Genomic DNA, 19,694 nt, shown 5'->3' with positions numbered 1-19,694 from the left:
ATCAATAGAGCATCAGTGCTCTGTACCAGCTGGGAAGAAGTCTAAGACTGGTTTATTGAGTGCAGTCAAGAAAGCATCTTTATGCAATCCTCTCTATAAATCATCTATACAGCGCCTATAAATCTCATCAGTCAAAAGAAGCAATACTCAATGATTTATTTTTACAGTTGGCTGGAAAATTTTCCTTGAAGCATCTCTTTTAGGAGAAAATATCTTTTTAACAATATGGACATCTGGCAAAGTTTCTCATTTTGAAAAGTTTCTCACCCAGAAAAGAGCCATTTCTGAAGATTTCTGGAATTTTGAATGATGAAAGGAAAACTTAATATTTCGGTTTAGGTTTCTCCCTCTTCCCCACAAAAAAAGGGATAAATGTATTTGAATTCTATTTCATTTTTCATGGTTAGTTATGTTTAGGCTTCTGCCACATCGGGGGGATGCATTACAGGGCATCCATAGCATTACATGATACAGAAAAATCTCTGACTCCAGAAACATAGTTAGGCATGAAATATAAGGGATGAATTGTGAGAAAAGAAAACAGGTAGAAAAAGCTGCAGACTTGGAGAGGCCAACAGGCTGGGACCCAACCATGCATTTAGGCCCTTTACCTCAAACTCCTTGTGCCCTTGACTGAGTCATTTAAACCATCCTCTCCCCAGCCGCTGGGAGAAGGGGTAAGGCTGTCGCATCCGCTGCAGACTTGTTCTTGCTCCTGTCGCTTCTGTCTCTCCTCCCTTGTCCACGCATCAGCCCCTATTTTCAGCCAAAGTCTTTCAGGGCTGCTGCAATAAACGATAACAGCAACTATATAATGAGATCCACACTTCCCCCTCACCCCCCCGACCTTCGTTTTCTTTTTCAGGCTTGATTACTGAACTCATATTTCCTCCAGATAATTTACACTATCTTGGCTGCAAACAAATGGGCAGTTTATCTGCAATTGGCCTCTGCAAGAGGATTGTGGCTGTTCTTGTACCGATGGGTTCGAGCTCTGGGTTTGGTTGTTTTTTTGTTTTTTTTTTTTACCTCTGAACGATATTTCTAAGCCCTTTCCCGGGCAAGGAGAGATAGTGCATTTGTTATTGATAGAATTTCCATTTAAATTGAGGATGTTGCTCAGTGCAACACGTGTACCAGTTAAACGAGACACTTTCCTCTGGCAAAAGGCAGCAAATTGTATGAAGGAAAAAAAATTGTTGGGAAGGGGAGGGACGGAAAGGGAGAAATCAGAAAACTTAATTTGAAATCCAGCCAGATATATGTCTGCAATAAAACATCTAGATCTTAATAAAGCTGTGGGTAAAGCTTGGATTACATGCCCAGCTTTATATGCTATCTGCTATTCAGCAGCTGCTTCTCTTGAAAGCTCCTTTCTCTGCCTGCCAATCCGATTAGCTCTCTAGAAAATTAGAAACAAAACAACATGAAATCTTTTGCTTTTAAAAAATAAACGCAGCCATGAGAAGAGGGCTGGATCAGCCCCAGAAAAGCTTTTTTCAAGTGGATAATGGCTTCGTGGGACAGACGTTTCAGGTGGATTTCCCTTTAGTCACAAATTGTTATTTGTACTGGAAATTAAAGGGAGGGATCCACTGAGCCATAGGAAAACGCATCCTGGTGTGGTCTGTGAGTCCTTCCCAGCCCTTCCCCAGCAGAAAGAAGGCTCCAGAGCAGCAGGAGGAGGATGAGCCTCCTCTCCTCATGGCCACACACCACCAGCTCTGCAGCAACGCCTGGGCAGCCTTCTGCAAGCATATTAAGGGGGTCCTGACCACCCCACCCCCCCACCCCCCCCCGCCCCTCAGCTGGAGCCACCCAGGCTCTCCTCCCAGGTTAAAAAGCACCAACACAAACCAAACCCTGCAGCTCTCCCATTGCAATGTGCAGTGTTCCATCGGGTCACACACTGCAGCCCTCAGAAGGGGTTTGGGCTAATCCAGAGTTTGGGTCCAGGACTCTGAGCACCCTCACTCCAGCAGCCCAAAGCCAGGTGAGTGTAACTGGGGGCCTGAAGATGCTCCTGTCCCCATGGACTGGAGCCCAGGACAGCAGGCAGCAGTTACCCAGGGCACAGGGGGTGCAAGAGGCAGCTCGCTCTGCCATGGGTGCTTTCTAGCCACAAGGACCCCGTCCTACCCGGTGGGACAGCTTATCTCCAACCACCCTCAGCTTTCTATTTCTTATCGGAGGGAAAAAAAAAAAAAAAAAAAAAAAAGAAAGAGAAAAGAAAAAAGCCTTGCAGTGAACCAGCCTTGCCGATTACATCTTATCGGCTCTGGGCAGCTGGGGCAGGATCCAGTAGCCACATGCATGCTGGCCCAAGTCCCATCATCTTATTAAGTATAAAATACCCGTGTAAACTACCTTAATCTCTGTAGAAGTGAAACCATCCCGCATCTGCTTCAGAAATATGCTCAGGCATGGACTCAGCTGGCCAGGCTGTCCCTGCTCTGGGTGCTGGGGACAAAGTGGGGACACGGGGACTGTAAGCTGCTTTCTAGGACTAATGTGCTGAGCCATGTTTCTGTGCTGGGCTGGTTTGTTCCTCCCAGCAGCACAGGATCCACGAGATAGGCTCTTTTTTTTTGCCATTTGCAGGGTCACCTCTAAGTCTAAATCACAGGTGTGAAGTAATCAGCTCCATATTGTACGTTGGCGGTTGCTACGGGGGAAGAAATGATTAATTTATCACCCATTCCAAGATCTGAAGAAAGAAAGATAGAAAGGGAAAGAGGGAAGGAAAAGAAAGAATAAAAGGAAAAAAAAGAACCCTCAGAATAATTCTGCCTGAGGTGAACAGGAGCATTATTTACAGTCCAAATTTTCCACAGCCATTTGAATGTAAAGCAGAATCAAATCATCAATAACATTGTGCCCTGATCAGAGGGAAAAGACATCCGAGAAGGAAGAGGAGGGAAATGGCATATTTTCAGCTAGCTGGGGAGATTGCAAAGGGATTTTAATTCCAAAGATGCTGAACAATTTGCAGATGAGACTCTATGAGAATAAATAGTGTCTGGTCATAGATCAGCACAACTTGATTTTCTCCCCTTTAAGTGCAATGGTATCAATCTTTAGAGGGGAGGGAGTGAAAAAATCAAGGTGGCAAATGAATTATTCCTCATACCTTTCTCCTTACACAGGAGGAAAAAAACCCCACAGTGTGAACCAGGCACGCTGCTCTGCTGGGCAGACAGGCTTTGGCAGAAGAAGGAACTGAAATGCAAAGCAGGAAAGAAAGTGATGGGGGAGAAGGTATTTATATACAATAAATATTTAATACTGCTTAGTGTTTCCTCCTGAAGAAACTTAGAGCAGGGATTAATTTTTACACATTCTGCCTGCTCCGCTAATGCCCTTCGGCAAGGTTAATCTTTGCCTGCTGCAAGTTTGAAAATTAAATCCATGGTGGTGTACAAACTTCCTGCGTAGTTAGATTCAATTTCTTTCATTCGCCACCGAAATGATAGATGCATTTGGAATTCACAAACGCTTCCTCTTAGAGCAGGTAATTCATGAATAGATGCTCTCCTCCTTCCTTCTCCCCGCTCTCCCTGTTGTGTATCTTAATTAACGTTTCAAGTCTGGCAGCTTTTTGATTTCCGTTTCAACAGGGTCTCTGATCAGCCTGCTTGAAAGAAAAACCTTAAAGAGGGACAATTTTTTTTTTATTTTTTGGCAGCTGCTCCTGCTTTCTCCTGAAATTCAACATCATGCCGGCAGCAGCAAGGAGCAGCTCTGGGCTGGGGTCCACCCTGCTGGGGAGATGCTTCAGTGCTGGGGGAGATGAGGGGTGAAGGGAGGCACTTTCCCAACCCAGGCTTCTGTCTGGGACCTCCCAGCAGACTTTTGGATGTAAGGTAGCACTGCCATCCCAACAAGACCAAACTCTTCACCACACTTGTGTACGCGGACAAGAGACCACCTGTGGCAGAGGGTCCCCACCAGCAGGTTCATGGTCCCTGCTCAGCTCCCCCGGGGGAATTTTTTTGCACTTTAAGAGGCACAGTCAGTGCATTGCTTCCCTCGGGGTCCCCAGCAGGGCAGCATTACAACCCAGCATCCACCTTTTGCAGGGCAGGGATCACGGCTTGGCCACACCAAGGGATGTCCCCAAGGTCAGGCTGGCAGCCAACACCGACACGATGCTCGCCCAACACTGTTACTTTCTTGAGCACCCCAAGGTGCCCAGGGAAAGGTTCCCCAGGCGCAGCCCATGGCTCTGCCCTGCTTGAGCTGAGGAAATGGAGAAGAAGGAAAATTCACCAAGTTAAGGAGCAGCTGAAAAAGAGCCAAGCACAACGTAGAAAAATTCCTGCAAAGAACATCTCATTGTCAAATTAACATATTAATAATTAGGCAGAATGAGAACATTAAGTCCCAACACAGGGCCTGAAGATGGCATGTCTGCTCTCGGTGTTCAGCTGTGTCAAGCAGCGATTCCAGGGGTGCCTCTGAGCGTGACAGCCTGTGCCTTACAAGATGTAATTGTAGCGCTTCAGAGCTCTTTTAGTTATGCATCTCTTAAAAAACAAGCGTGTTGGCTTGTCTCTGAAGGAGAAAAACAGCTTCTTCTTTAGGGTTTTTGTGTATTTGATTTCTTTGGGGTGTTTATTTTTGCTCCGGGCTATTTGAGAAAACCCATTAAATACAAGCATAAATTGCTAAGTTTTGTTTGCTATGAAGGTAGAAACACACAGGGCCTGTCTGAACTATTGAGTTTGTGCCTCTGGAGAAAATCTCTTTGCTGCCATGATGCCCCAGGATGGAAAATATCTGCAGCCGGAGAAGTTACAAGGAATAAATGAAATGGCAATAGGTGTCATAAATACGACTATAGCACATTAACACTCCTCCTGTTTTGGAGATCAAAAGCAACAGCAGCTTTCAACGCTGTGACTTGGGGAGAACCCATTATGAGCCCCAAATCCAGGAGGTGGATTATGTGCCCAGAGAAGATGCTGATACTGAAGCTTTCCTTGATGCGAGAGGGTTCCACCATTCCCCTCAGCTGGAAGCACCAAGGGAAGGATCAGTTGAGATTATTTCCAAAGCTCCAAAGATCCAAAGGATCACTTCATGGTGCTTTCACAGGATAATCCTGCTGGAGAAGAGCTTGGTGGTGGTGACCTTACAGTGACAATCTCCGGTGGGTCACTAGCAGTGGCACAGCACCCTGCTCCTCTGGGAAGAGGAGCAGCACCACAGACCTATTGCGCATCCCAGTACTTGGCTGTAAGCACCAAAGGCCAGGGCTGGTATTCAAGCTTTGTGTTTTCTTGTCATTGCTCAAGTCACAAAGTTGCACTTTTATACTCTTTGGTGTCAATAGTGCCTCCTGGTTGAAATCAGAGCTTGGATTAAGCCAGACACCTTGAAAAGCGTTAAAACTCCGCAGTTTTGGGCTATTGCCTAACAGCAGGAGAGCAGCACCACTTAAACAGTGACTGATAGATGTTGAGAACATCAGCTCAGGTTGGCTTCAAAGGTTGCTTTTGCCTTAAAAAAAGAAAAATTCATGGAAAGAAAACAGGATGGAAAACCCAGAAGTCCTTACTGCGGTGACACTATGATTTATAGGTAATTATGACAAACCATTGCTTCCCACCCACTGCTCTTGCACTACGCAGCGTGGCAGAGCAGAGGGAAAAATGGAGCGAAAAAGGGAGAACAGAAGAGATGGCTTGTCAGATGAGCTCAGCTTTAGCCCTCGGCAGCATCAAGCAGCTGCAGGGCTGGATCCTGCCCCACCACCCGCCACAGCACTGGGCAGAGCCTGTGCACGGGCTGCCCTGGCCATCTGAAACACAACTTTTCTCTAGGAAAAAAAGGCATCAAGTCACACAACGCTGGCAGGAGCCAGGGTTGTCCAGTATTAAAGAGGCCAAACATGGCTGAGAGCCCTTGCACCGGTAACCCTCATTCCTGCTGCAAGCTGAGTCGCTGCTGAGCATTTCCAGCCACGCCGTGGGTGAAGGTCCTGGGCATTGCTGCAGCCTTCACCCCAACCCCAGCAGAGGGATCCCAGGTTTGCAGGGCCAAGTGACACAAGAGTCAGCCTGATGTGACTCACTGCTGCAGCAGCCGCCTGTCCTGCTCAGATCACCCATGTTAAAAAAATATATTTAAAAAAATCTGGAAATTGCCTGGCTGGTGGAGTGCCCGGCTGGCAGAAAAGGCAGAGCAGTGAGTTCGCAGTGGCACAGTTCCTCTGCCAGGTGTTAAGAGAGAGGAGATACACCTGACTTGCACGGTATTCGCTTTTGCTGGAGACTCTGCAGCTTAATCTACAGGTGGCGGTGAAATGCCAGGAGGCATCTCCAGCTCACTTGCTCTTTCTCATAGAAAGTCATTGAAAGAGCTGGGGAAAATCTGACCCAGCCTTTTGATTGAGACATTAATCAAAAGTCAAACCAGGCCCAGCTGGGGAGAAGATGCTGGACAAAAAGCTGCTGAACAATGAAAATAGCTCTGGCTTGCCTTGTATGCTGCAAAAGTCTCACTCTAAATACTCTCTTCATGCTAAGGACACTGCTCTCCCCTTCTCATTGTAGCCTCCCACTTTGTCTTGCTGCTTCTCTTTTTCCAGGAGAGCTTTAGTTGCACTAAGGAAGCCCAATGCTTTGTATGAAACACCCATTCACAGTTTTTCTCCTGGGTTGTTTTGCACAAACTCACCTAGACCATAGGGAAAAAATGCCAAGGATTTGGTCTCTAAATTTAATTTTAGCCAACGCTTCTTTTTTAGCTCTTTTTATTTTTACCAGCCTCATGTAAACACAGTATTTAAGGAGCTGGGAGGAGCATCACTTTGAGAGATAATAATAGAGCAGGGTGCATCCCAACCGAAGCTGTTGTGTCTTGCAGAAAGCAAACGGTGTGATCATGGCACGTCCCCGCACGGCACAGACTGGGCTGGGAGCGGTACCTGGCAGAGCTGTGCCTCCCGCAGCATGCTGGCCCCCTGCCTGGGCTGCTGCTCCTGCCTCCCTTCCCCACCAGCTCCCAGGAGCAGGAACCTGTGGGTCACTGGTGGTGCAGCCCCAGGGTCGAAGCATGACTAGAATGAACTGGGTTTTGGAACAGCCATCCGTGCCATGCCAGCCGGGTGCTCGGCATGGGCAGCAGGGCTGGCAGATGGTGAACCCATGGATCCATCCCAGCTGGCCCCCACGCACCGGCTGCTCCCACACAGCCCTGGCCAGGAGGTACCTGCACTTCACCCCGTGCCAGCAACGGGTGCAGGAGGCTCCTGTCCAAAGGGTAACTTCTCACTGGAGCCTCAGATGACTAATACATGGTTGAGCTTACACCAAAGGCTCTTTTCTCTGCCCCACTGCCTACACTTACAAACCATATAGGAATGTACTTTTTTAGGGACAGCCAGTGCTCTACCAGCCAAAGCAAGCCAAGGGACCCCAAGATAAAAGACAGGGAGCCAACAGACACACGGGTAGCATAAGGACCTGTGGCCCTTCCTTCAGAGAGGAAAAAACCCCAAACAAACAAAAAACCAAACCAAACGATCAAACAAACAAAAATATCCCAGGCAGAGCAAAGCAGACACCAGTAGCACTGCAACACCCCCCCCCCCCCCCCCCCCCCCGGCCAGCTCAGCTGCTTTTAAAGGCTGTTGGAAATGCAACTGGGCTCAGCTGCACTTGGTAACTCTCACTCCCTATTGTACGGGTGTGGTGGTGGTGGTGGTGCTGCTCTGCTCCCCCCCGGGCTGGGGTGGGTGCTGAGCTCGATCCTCTTGCTGCATCCTGAGGTTTGAGCTGCTGACCCTGCCCTCGTGCACCATCCCTGAGGCAGGGGAGGCAGCTGCTGTGCCAGGACCCTGCCCAGGCAGAGCCCCTGGGGGGTGCATTGCTTTGGGGTCAGCGGTCCCATCTGCAGAGCAAAACTCAGCTGTCTGGGGTGCTCATGCTATTTTGATAATCTGCTGCTTTCTGTTGTGGAACTTCCAAAAACTACCCTCTGTTTTGCACCTGGCAGAGTTACTGCATTGTGGCTGTAGCACCAAATCATGAACTTTCCTGTTATAGGAAAAGAGGTGAAAAATGTGCCATCGCTTCTGGGGCTGGCAGCACCAGAAAGAGTCAAATCCTTTCTGAGATCTCTGCTTTTTCCTAATGGCAGATCAGAGCTCCTCTTAGCAGTGAGACCAAGGCATTTGCTAGAAGTTTTTGCTGCAACCAGAAATGATTGAGTGCAAATCACAAGTGGCGAGTCAGCACGGGTGAGGTTAGTTCACCTTGAAGCACCATCGGGATCTAAGCTGAACCTTCCTAGGCAGTTCGAAGTAAGGCTATTTCCCCCCTAGTTTCTTCCAGCAGCTGTGGTACCTCCACATTTCTGGGGTCCATTTGGATGAAGATTTGGCCATAATATCCCGAGTTCCCAAAACCTGTTATCTATTTATATACTTTGACTAAAGGACGTTTGCTCCTTATCTGAACATCTCTCTTATTGTGAGATTACTGCCAATTGCAGGGACACAGCTTGGCTTGCTCATTGCAAAGCTTTGTGCATAGAGGTGGGCTCGTGCACACACATGTGTTTGTGCTATATGCACCTGCAGTGTTGCGACTAAGAACACGTTTCTAAGGTGCAAGCATCTTCTTGAACCTGCAAACCAGCTGCACCACCCAAACGTTCTTTGCAAGAAGCCCTCGAGAACCCGAGCGAAGCAAATCCAGCAGCGGCGGTTGGTGCTGGCAGGCAGACGCATGCCACTTTTTACAGTGGTTTCTAGAGAAGCCGTCATCTTCTTGCACATCCCTGGAGCAAAACCCACAGGAGTTAAGGAGGAGAGGATGACCATAGCATCCCCCACATTGCTTCCCCCAGCACGTCCGTGCAGTGGTGCCCTGGGGCCGAGACATGAGTTTTGGGGTTGAGGAGCTCATCAAGAAGCTGGAAAAATGGCTTGTTTCCTCAGTTCGTCTCAGGAGGAGAAGATCAGCTAGAGCACAGGCTGCATTGCCAAGCAAAGACTCCTCAGGTGCCGTTGCCGCTGGGGTGGAGAAGCTGGTGGCCACTTCATGTCCTCATCCAGATCCCAGTCACCAAGATCCTCGGGCTGGACTTTTGCACTGTTGAGCTGATTGGAGTTTCTCACTAGAGGAAAAAACCCAAAGATTCCAGGCCTGGAAGTTCTCTGTCTGATGGGTTTGGTTTATTATTTTATAGTATACATTACCTTTTAAGCAGTTTCCCTGCTACTCTGATGAACTCTTCAGGCTCCACTGAGCAGAGGGGTCGTGGGGAAATGATGCTGCAACCAACTTCAAGAAGACATTCACATCACGTTGGTTTAGGTGGAAACAGTAAACTTGATTTATTGAAAAAAAAATCTATTACATTTATTCCTTTATTACACAGGTTTAAAATATTTAAAAATAGCTCTTATGGGCATTACACTTAAATTTTGACATGTTTATTGGACTTTGAAGAAATGTACAATATGTCATTTGACACTATATTTTAAAAAGGGCCTTATGTACTAAAATTTTTTTCCATAGGTTTTATTTTTCTTATCAACATTTGTTCAAGTCATATATATTAAGGGAGGAGGGAAATAAAATTACACAAAAAGAACGTCTGCAAATACAAGTAGTAATTTTATTGCAATATACCGTAGCTAAGTGGTCTGGGGAAATCGGAACAGTTTGGAGCTCAGTACAATTACAACACTGTGGAATTCAACAGAGGATTTTTTTTCTTAAAGCAAAGAAATAAAGGGAAAAAATAAAAGAAAGAAGCTCCCTTGATGAAAATTTGTAACAGAATCACATGACCTAGACAGACACACACGTGTGTACATACATCAATATATGGCTTTTCTGTTGCAGAGAGGAATGTGCAACCTTTTCTGACCTTCCCACTGTTCCTGAACAAGGCTGTTGCCAAGGTGACTGAGAAGCTGAATTCTCCTATATATTATTATATACTCCTTTTCACTGCTTTGCTGCCGGAGTCTGCAGTTTTTAGGGTAGCACCTTTGTTTTTTCCCCCCAAGTGGAAAAAAAAATAAAAATTACAAGAGAACACAACAGAAGAAGGGAGATGGATGGACATGGTTCTCCTGGACCAAAAAGCACCAGGCGGCATCGCCGCTCTCTCCAGCATGGCTTTGCCTCCCTTCCTCCGATGCTGCTGCTCTCTGCTCGGGAAGGAGGAAGGAAAAGACATCATATGTAGGCATTTCTTCACAGTAAATGTGATGTCTTTTCCTTTATGGTGAAAGACCCCCCTTGGCTCAAGTGTTGTTGTAATACTCCAGGCCAAATAATAATAACCCCCCCCACCCTGCAACATCTATTTTCCAGCTGAAAGATCTGAACAAGGAAAATGGCCAAGGAGAAAACAAACAAACAAACAGAAAAAGAAGATGGTGTCAGCAGGTTGCAAGCTGAAAACCCTGCATGGAAGAAAAAAAAAAAAAAGAAAAAAAAAAGAAAAAAAGCCATCCTGGCAGAGCCACTGTGGGAAGACCAAGAAAACTGCAGACTCCCGGGAGCGCTCGGCGGGCAGGCACCCACACGGCTTCAGCATCACGTCAGGACATCCAACAAATACATAAATTAGCACCACAAACATTCAGCGACTGAGTACAATCTGGTACGGTTCCCACCATATAAAACGCATGAATATTCTTGGGGGGGGTGGGGGGAGGGGAAAGATGTAAGCACACTTAATACTTTTTCTACGTGGACCGTACAAGCTACTGTGTACAATTAAGGAAAGGAGCAGGTCTTCTACATAACAAATATGAAGGTGGCATGCATTTATAATCAAAGACTGTAGCAAAAGCCTGCAGTCTGTGTTGAAAGTGGCTATAAAGCAAAGGCTGGTGGGAGATTGGCCAATGGCAGGGTATCACCAGTGTTGTATTAAAGTTATTCAAATAGATAGCACCACAGAGACATGTAAAAATAAAAAGCACCTTTTTTTTTTTTTCCTTTTTTTTTTTTTGTACCATTTTGTATTCAGAGAGGACAGATGGATTTCCCCTGCCACTGCAATCTGCCGCTGGGAATGGATTTCTTTTTATTACTATTATTTTATAAGAATGCTGAAGGAAAAAAAAAGAAGAATTAATTTAAAACACATATGTTAAGGTAAGCAAGTGTATAAAAAGGCAGAGACTTCAAGCAGATCCTGCTTTTACATCAGGGTTTGGTAGAAATCTTGTTAAAAAGTGGCTTTAATTTGCTTATTTTGAAATGAATCATTCCGAAAGACATCTGGGGGCTGGGGTTTGCCACTCACTGGGGCTTCATCCTGCAAAGACTCGTGCCTGGGCATAACTCCAGGGCCCCCCAGATCCAGGCTTGGGGCTGAGAAGAGGCAGGAGCAGTGGGGATGTGAGCTGTCGTCTTCATTCCCAGGTGGATGCTTGGCTGGGATGGTGGTGGGAAGGGTGGTGGTTTTAATCCAGACAGGGTCACATGCATGTTTTGAAGCCAGAAACATTTAAACATTTAAAATAATATACAATACAAATATTTACTTACAAACATACAAAAATATAAGCACCTTTAATACATGGGAAAGAGATGCCCAGTGTGAATTTTAGCTATCAAATTCATGGGGTTAAATTTTAGAAAACGTAAAATTAGGCAATTCCATGGAGAGATTAAAAATTCTGGAAATGGCCATGATGTCTACTTGCTAGAGCTGATCCAAATCTCGTGGAAGTCAACAAAATGCCTCCGATGAGCTTCGGCAGGGTTTGGATTGGAGCCAGGACTGCCAGGACTTCAACGTCAAGCTGAACACAGGAGTTTCAAGTTTTTTTTCCATGTTTCCTTAGAAACAAACAAACACACAATAATCTATAGACAAGCGCTCGGTATCGCTCCATGGCAAGAAGAAGTCTTTGATGGTGGTGGGGTCTGCCCGGTGGCAGTGGAGCAGCAGGGGTGGCAGCGGCGGTGGCAGGGGCAGGTCTCCGGGCCACGCGTGCAGCGGTCGGTCATGCGATTCTGGATTCTGCGTCTGTGGTGGGAACGGTCTTCTCAGTCGGCGATTCAGTACGTGGGGGTGCGGTGGCACAGAAAAACTCGGGCGAAATGAAGAACAAAACAAAACGGAAAAAAATAACCCATCGCTGTCCAGTTTCAGAACGTGCATGTGACAAGAAATTCTTTTTTTCTTTCTTTCTTTTTTTTTTTTTTAATTAATTAAATGGCGCAATGAGGTTACGAGGTTGCTCATTTGGAGACTAGTTTTCAGGTGGCTCTTAGCCCATGAAGCAAGCTGGTCCCACCTCGAATCCAAATTTCTGTGATGCTTCTCCGAAGTCATTGAACATGATGTCGACTATAGGTACTTGCTCTACTTTGGGTGTGTTGATTTCCAGGATAGTCTTCTGATAGCCCTTCCTTGCCTGATGAGGAGAAGAGGGAAAGAGAGAAACTCTGATGATGCCTCCAACTCAACAACAGCAAGTTAGCGTGAACAAGCATCCACCAGTCAGCTGGGAATACAGTGATGCTCTCGCCCAGGCATTTTCTGAGCTGAATTAGAGGCACCCAGCACCCAAACCCCCATTTGCCCTGCAGATTTAGCAGATGCTCTCCAGTGGGATGGTGACCACTGAGCGAACCCTGGGGAGATGACCGTCCTGAGCCCAGAATCTGGAGTAGAAGCAGCTGCTGCCATGCAGACCAAAAGACACCAACTCTGCTGACAGCACATCTCAAAGCTGGAATAGGAGCCTGGTAAAATTTCAGTGGCTGTGGTATAGCTGTTTTGCCTCCCCAAGGACACGCATGGGTTGTTGAGCAAATGTGAGCGATTTAATTTGAATATATTAGTTTGACTATTATCCGAGCACTACTGAAAAGATCACATTTAAAGTTTGATGGAATTCACAAGGTGATGTTGTCTTTTTATCGTGCCTGGTAGCCATACAGTTATTTCTGAAATATAAATAATTATTAGAGAGGAGCAGAAGTGCACCCGAGGGCATACAAAGCTGCACAAACAAGTGAATTTATGGAGCAGCTTTTGGCTCTACCTTACCCTCTGATTTGTGTGTCTCAGAAGAATAGGCTATATCACAGCTACTGAGAAAGGGCTGTAAGATCAGGAAAAACACATTCAACTAATAGCTTGAACATTAGCCCTGGAGATCATAGCTTGAACATTAGCCTGGCGCCGGCTGCAGCAGCCTCTGTCACGGCCGGAGCGCGGGTCCTACCAGGACCTCTGCAGCAAAGCCACGGTGGGCAGCACAACCACTTTTCACATGGTAGGGCTCGATCTTGAATATCCTGCCTCTAGGTCAAGGAAGGATGATCTACCAGGGTACCAGAGATGGTACAGGAGATGCAGAGCCTCTTTCTGCAAGGCTGCAATAAGCTCCCTGGGCATATTTTACCTACTTGTTAAAGCCTACAGGAACACGTCTTGCAAAAAGGAGGGATGTGGCACGCTGGTTTGGAAGTGATGCCCAAAGCTCTGAGCCAGGAGACGACACCTCTGTGCCCCACCATCGCACCAGGGCTTGATCAGCCTCTCCTGGTGTCCCCAGCACTTTAGATCTTGCTGTAGTTATTTGCAGCGCTGCAATTGGCTGTGCTAACAGCTGCCTGTGAGAAGCAACCAAGCAAATAAACCCCAAGGACCTCCAGTCCTCTTTCCATGCAAATATCCTGCATTAGGAAGGGGAGCACAGGGCACCTGATCACTTAAACCAAAAGGCTTTTCAGTGAGCACATCTGCCTTAAAATGTGCAACGTGGGATCCTGCAGCATCCCTGAGACTTGAGAAGGGAAAGGGAGGGGAGGGCACTTTTTACCAAGGACACGTTGCATTAGCAGGAGATATGAAGTGCTTGAGGATAAACTTCCCCACATGGCTTCTGAGTGTTTCCAGAAGCGGGATGGATGCCCTTTCCCTCTCTTTGAGGTGTTAAAAGAAGTGATTCTAATCCGGTTTTCCTCATTGCTCCTACAGTAGAAAACGTGCGTGTGCCAGAACAGAACCACTTTCACCTCAAATTATGCAGAGGGTTTTTTCTGTCAAACACCTCCATCTTTCCGTCCCGTGGGCTTCAAGCGCTGCAGTTGCAGAGGGTGAGAATTATGCGTGCTTTTGCACCAGCAAGCTGGGTCTCAAAATAAATGCAAGCGGCACCTGCTTTGCCAAATTTTTAGCTCCTGAAGACAGATATTTTCAGAGCTTAATCCCCAATCAGGCAGCCGACAGAGCAGGCAGAAACAGAGGGAGGATGCTGGGCCCCTTTGGGAATCCTGACGGCTGCTCGTGGGCAAAGTGAAGAGCACCGTGGGGAACAGAGGGCTGCAGCTAACGCCTGCTTCTGCACTCTGGGCAAAAGTCATGGGGGTCAGAGCTAGAGAAAAAGGTGCTAAAATTTGCATTTGAAATGTGAGCAGGGATGTGAACCTGTCTCCTGCATTCCATAGCATCACCTCATCTGCTGTACAGTCAGACCTTGCTTTGGTTTGTCTTTCGCAAGGGCACAGGTGGCTCCCGTGAGGGGCAGGGGCTTGCGAGCACAGAGCAAACCAAAGCACTGTGCCCGGGCTCCTCTGGTGGGCTTGGGGGATGCTGGGCTGGACCTAGGTGCACCCCCATGACCAGCACAGCCCAGTGCCCTACCGGGGCTGCACGCAGCCGTGAGCTGCTAAAAAACCCCAACCAACCCAATGCCAAACCCTTAGTGCTTGGCCTCCCAGATTTCCTGAGAGCAGTTAAAGAAATTATTGCCAAAGCTTGCAAAACTCACACACAATTGGGTGCTGTCATTGCTCACCTCTCTCCGTGTGAGTAAAGGGAGTAAGAGCAAAAGCAAGGGGGGACATTTAAAAGCAACTGGTGGTCTTAGGCAGGTCCCTTCCTTTATGCACAGCCAGCAATAAAGCAAATTGATCTGATACCCAGAGGTGCTGCCGCTCCCCCTGACCTTGAGCGGCATCGTGTATTCTCAGCATTAGAGAAGAGCAAGCCTGATGTCTCCCATGCTGGGGACAGCCCTCCAGGCAACTCCATCAACAGGTGCAGGGAACCTGGAGGCAGTTTGCTGGGAGCCAGATGGCATGGGACAACCAGGAGAGGGGGGCAGACACCTCCAGCAGCAACCCCTTTTGCAGGGACTGGCTGAGACCAGCTCTGCCCACGTACCGCGCAGCCGTCGAGGGCAGCTCGGATGTAAGGGTTGTTGTCGTAGGACATCTCCTCATCGTTGGAGCCCAGGAAGCGGATGGCCTTGTCGTAGCTGTTGGTGGTGGCGTCGTGCCAGGCTACAGACTGGTAGCAGTTGTAAGTGATGTTCTGGTGGGCTGAAGCGCTCAAGAGCCGGAGGAAAGTCATCTGCACCACTCCGATGGGGTTCCCATCCGAATCCACGTAGGAGAGCTATGAGAAGCAGAGAAGGAGAAACACTGGGCAGTGAGGGGCAATGCAGCGTGTCTGGGGGGGCTCTGAGGACCACCAGTCTCACCCATCTTTATTACGCTGTGCATGGGGCTGGGGCTCACCACCCCACCGGGGGGCAGACACTGCTGCTGCCACACTACGGGCACGGGGCTGCTCTGGTGCTCCTGCGGCCAGGGCAGGGCTACCAAGGGGCAATTACTTCTCTTCACTGGATGTGATCTGAGTGTGAGCTAAAAAACCTAAGGGTAATGGCAGGGCAGGAGGAAAAAGGAAGGGAGATTTCAGCCCTGATTGCAAAAGGGTGCAAATTTGGGGATATTTGTCTCAAGTTTAAGCCAGTATTAAGTGTACTACTTCAGCTTTAGAAGAGGAAGAAAAGCAGATTTTTTTAAGGGTTTGGGGCTTTATTTGTCTGTCCTTTTTGACATGATTTTCTGACTGCTGTGGGTGTTTTGTTCTGCACACGCTGGGGTACTTCCCATTCATTTTTCCTGGACACCAACACACCATTTTTTTAGCAATCTTTGCACTTAATCTGCAGCAATTCTGTTCCTGCTGATAAGGACTCTGTGCTACCCTGGTCGGCCAGGCTATGCTCAGCTAAAGGGAAAATGTATTTGTTGCCCTTAGGGCATGTCATCAAACACAGAGCTGCACTTGCATGTTGGGATTTGCTCCATTCTGCTTCTCAGGCTTCTTTTTCTCCCTTGTAGAAGAGTGTCTAGAAATGTATTTCTGCAAAACACAATTTATTGAAACCCAATGCCAGTGCCTAGGGGATTCAGGACTTTCTGGGACTTTCTCTCATACCCCACCAAAGAAGCAAATGCACAGAGGCACAGCTAGTTTGCATGTATAAACTGACTGTACTTGAGGTGGCATCTCCTGCCATGGCCAAGCTACCAGAGCTTCTGTTCGTTACTGTCCTCTACAGACAGCGGGTTTCTTTAGAAATAACCAGGAGAACCAGGCACGCAAACAGCGTAGTGTTCTTCAAGGTACATCAAGTTGCGGTGCAAGCTGCAAACAGTAGAAGAGATTCATAACCAGGCAATAAAATAACGAATAAAAAGATAATAAAAATAAATAAATATACCAACCGGTTGTCAGGATACTGTTGCACTGTCCTCCTGAGAGTTAAATATGACTGACCATGAGAGAGCCACGCATGCCAGAAGGAGAGCTACCAGAAAACCACCAGGACGTGGAAGGAAGGGGATGCAAAATGCTGACTACTTGGCACACACCCAAGGACACGTGGCACTACTGATCTGCAGGACCTACCTCTCTTTATTTGTTCTTATTTCAAATCGGTGCTGGGTTTGGGAGCCTGACTGCTAGATTAAGGGGTCTGGGCTGCTGTTCTGCCTCTGCAGACAGCATAAAGCCCTGCCCCAGCTTTGCAACTGGAGCCGCTGGGAACCGGTTGTGCGCATAAGGCTTGCTCGTGGGAACACGGTTTTTGCAAAAATCACTCCTTTCCTGTTTTCTCTGTGATAATTTCCCTGTGGCAGATGCCATATGGCTATGAAGGATAACAGGACAGGATGGGTGGCAGGCCTTGTTAGAGCTACTGGGAATTGTAACACACACAGAGGGAAAGCAGGGTCCAGAAGAAAACATCTGCAAACCTTTTATCCCTCTAAATGCAGTTTGGCTGCATCATGAGAAACGGTAAGGAATCAGCTCCAAGTACTCTGTGTTATTGATTAATGATGGTGCAGAAGCATCATAACAAGACCGTTACTTTGTATTTCATATTTATGATATCCTTCTTGCTTTAGATAGCCACGGAAGAAAGGCAAGCATCTTCACAGCTGTGCACCTCCTGCAAGCAACTGAGATTCACACAGAGCCCCCACATCAGCAGCCTGCACTCTCTGCAGTGCCGAGCAGCCAGGTGGGAATCTTCCCCTTGGCTTCAGGGTTCCCTGTGGGCTCAGCCCCCAAAAAGACTGTGCTTGGGCTGTGTGGAAAGACACCAGGGACCTTCTCCATGGAGTAACAGGAGCAACGCCGTACCCAGAGGGGAACTCAAACTCATTCATCCTGCCCATCTACACACAGATTTCAACTGATCTTACATCCAGGCAAATGTCTCCCTAATTTACCAGCCTCATGGTTCCAAGCACTGACTGGGGCAAAATGAGAGGTACTTTAAAAAAAAACCAAAACCCAAAAAAACAACAAAATTTACTTTCATGGTTTTATGGCTTGTGTTTTTAGCAGTTTTTTGAGTTTGTTTAGGCAGGTCTTCTACGTGCTGGTGGCTTTTTTCCAAACAGAAAACGCAGGACAGGTAAAGGTGGCAAGAAAATGGCAACAGAGAAAGATGCAACAAAGGGCTCCAAGAGGCACTGAAATTCCTATTTTAGGAGATGGGCCCTAAGCTCTAGGTTGGCAATTCAGCTTCTAACGTAGCTGATAAACAGACTGCGAGGGGAAAAAAAAAATAAAAGCAGAGAAGATGGAGAAATGGAGGTACTCATAACATTAACTGATGAAGTGCTCTGTAATTAAGCTATGAGTAGTTGCCCTCCAAGGAGCTATGAGGCTGAAGCCTTGGCTTTGCGGCCTTATTTGATAATGCAGAAAAGCTGCAGAAGCCATATCCTTCTTGTGGGCAGAATCAGAGCAGAATGTGTTTAGTGGCGACGCAATGAGGCTTAGGAAAACAACGCCGCAATTTTCTTTGTTGTTTGCCTTTTAAGGTGGAAGTTTGGGGCATTGCAAGAAACCTCTGCCTTGGGGAAAGGATGCCTGCAGGAGGCAGCTCAGCGTGGGACGTCAGAGCACCTCCTGCTTGTGGGGACAAGTCAGTTTTATCTGCCGAGTATTCCTTTCTTCTCTAATTCTCCTGATTTGACTGAGCGTGTTGCCTGCATCCTGCTAATCCTACAAGAATTGATACACACGCGGGAGATCTCTGTTGCTTAAGGAAACCTGGCTCGCACTCATCAGTTGCTGCTCTGACATCCCTGACCAGGGCTTAGGCTCCATGGCAGCGATCTATCCACAACATGAATGCCCTGTTACAAGACAAAATATCAGAGTTTTCTCTCTGTTTTATGTGTTACTGTCTTGCTTGACTGCTGACATCAAACGTTGTTTGACTGTACGACAGTTGTCCTTCCTTGAAAAAAAACAAACCTTAACTGTAACTAACTCAAATTCCTGCCCACCAGGCTTGGCAAAGGCCCAAGGTTTGAGATCTTCCTTTAAACCAACAACTTCTTGCCCCCCAAGCTCTGGGGGTGGTGGGGGAGCCCCTCTTGTGGCTCATCTCCAGTGTGGGAGCCAAAATCCATCCTTTGGGGGAAAAATGCCGCAGGTCAGCGATGTGCGGATTCACCACCTCAGCCTGAGTACCAACAAGGAGGGGCTGCCCAAGGCAGATGCAGGCTAAAGCATCACATTAGGGGTGTCTCAGCTGGTGGTATATGGGTACACTTCTGGGGACAGCAGCATGTGGACACCTTTTTTTTTGCCGTAATGGGGACTGCTCAGGAGACAGCAACAGCCCTCCTGGCAGGATGCAGCACTCCGGCAGCGCTCTACAAAGAAAGCCCTGCCACAGCTCCAGTTCTGCAGGGTCCCCAGCCCCTCCTAATGCAGGGGAAGCTCGTCACCCGCTCCTACGTCTTCAGTCAAAAAGAATGGGAAAAAGTGTCCCTAGCGGGTTTTGTTTCTTTTTCCGTATTCCACCTTAAATGTTTTTACTGCAACTTGCGATGGGTATTAGTCCAGCATGCAGAGTGCAACAGGTCTGGCCATACCAAAGCAGATGACGTGCTCTGATTCAGACTAGAGGGCCAAGGTTAGCCACTTACCAAAGACCCCCGCTTGTACTGACTATACCATGTGGAAGGCTGTTCTTTGGGCCAACGAGCCATTTTACTCTGTAAAATATGACAGGGGTTAAAGAAAACAGAAAGCACCAAGATGCATCTTACCAGTTTACCGCGCTTGAATTCACTGAACCAGGAGCCTGGGTTTTCCTTTGGCCAAGAAGTAATTCTAGCCTAGTTTGTGGATGGCAAGGAGGGAAGAGAGAAAGAAAGAAGAAAAAAAAAAAAAAAAAGAAAAAAAAGTTACAATCAGTTCCACAAGCAAAGTCTGCATGTCTTACTGAAACTGTCCCATTTCCTCAAATACATTTTCTTAATCTTTATACACCAGGAACGAGAGCAGTTGGCAGAGCCCTAAGGTGCCAGCAGCCTCTTGAGCAGAACGAGGTGCTGCTGCCCCGGCTCCCCAGCACTGCCTTGGCACCAGCC

The 19,694-nt window shown here is 47.5% G+C and overlaps 1 protein-coding gene and 1 long non-coding RNA gene across 3 annotated transcripts in view; both read right to left on the bottom strand.

The window, feature by feature from the left end:
• The window catches only part of LOC130155335 (uncharacterized), a 32,366-nt gene extending 31,610 nt beyond the window's left edge, over positions 1–756 (bottom strand). Inside the window, exon 1 of the long non-coding RNA XR_008824019.1 lies at positions 612–756. This is a non-coding gene — a long non-coding RNA (uncharacterized LOC130155335). The remainder of the gene's footprint in view (positions 1–611) is intronic.
• Positions 757–9,321: 8,565 nt separating this feature from the next.
• The window catches only part of COL5A1 (collagen type V alpha 1 chain), a 160,400-nt gene continuing 150,027 nt past the window's right edge, over positions 9,322–19,694 (bottom strand). Inside the window, exons 64-66 of one of the 2 annotated variants that reach the window (XM_056351721.1) lie at positions 19,371–19,439; positions 15,163–15,396; positions 9,322–12,400 (exon numbers count right to left, since the gene is read on the bottom strand). In XM_056351721.1, coding sequence (XP_056207696.1) covers positions 12,254–12,400; positions 15,163–15,396; positions 19,371–19,439 — 450 coding nt within the window. In that variant the 3' untranslated portion in view covers positions 9,322–12,253. Of the gene's footprint in view, positions 12,401–15,162; positions 15,397–19,247; positions 19,317–19,370; positions 19,440–19,694 lie in introns of both variants that reach the window. The other variant, XM_056351722.1, reaches the window with a different exon arrangement.

The sequence above is a fragment of the Falco biarmicus genome, chromosome 9, assembly GCF_023638135.1.
Source record: "Falco biarmicus isolate bFalBia1 chromosome 9, bFalBia1.pri, whole genome shotgun sequence".
Lineage (NCBI taxonomy): Eukaryota > Metazoa > Chordata > Aves > Falconiformes > Falconidae > Falco > Falco biarmicus.
The sequence above is the reverse complement of the archived record's forward strand: the minus strand, read 5'-3'. Positions and strand labels throughout refer to the sequence as shown.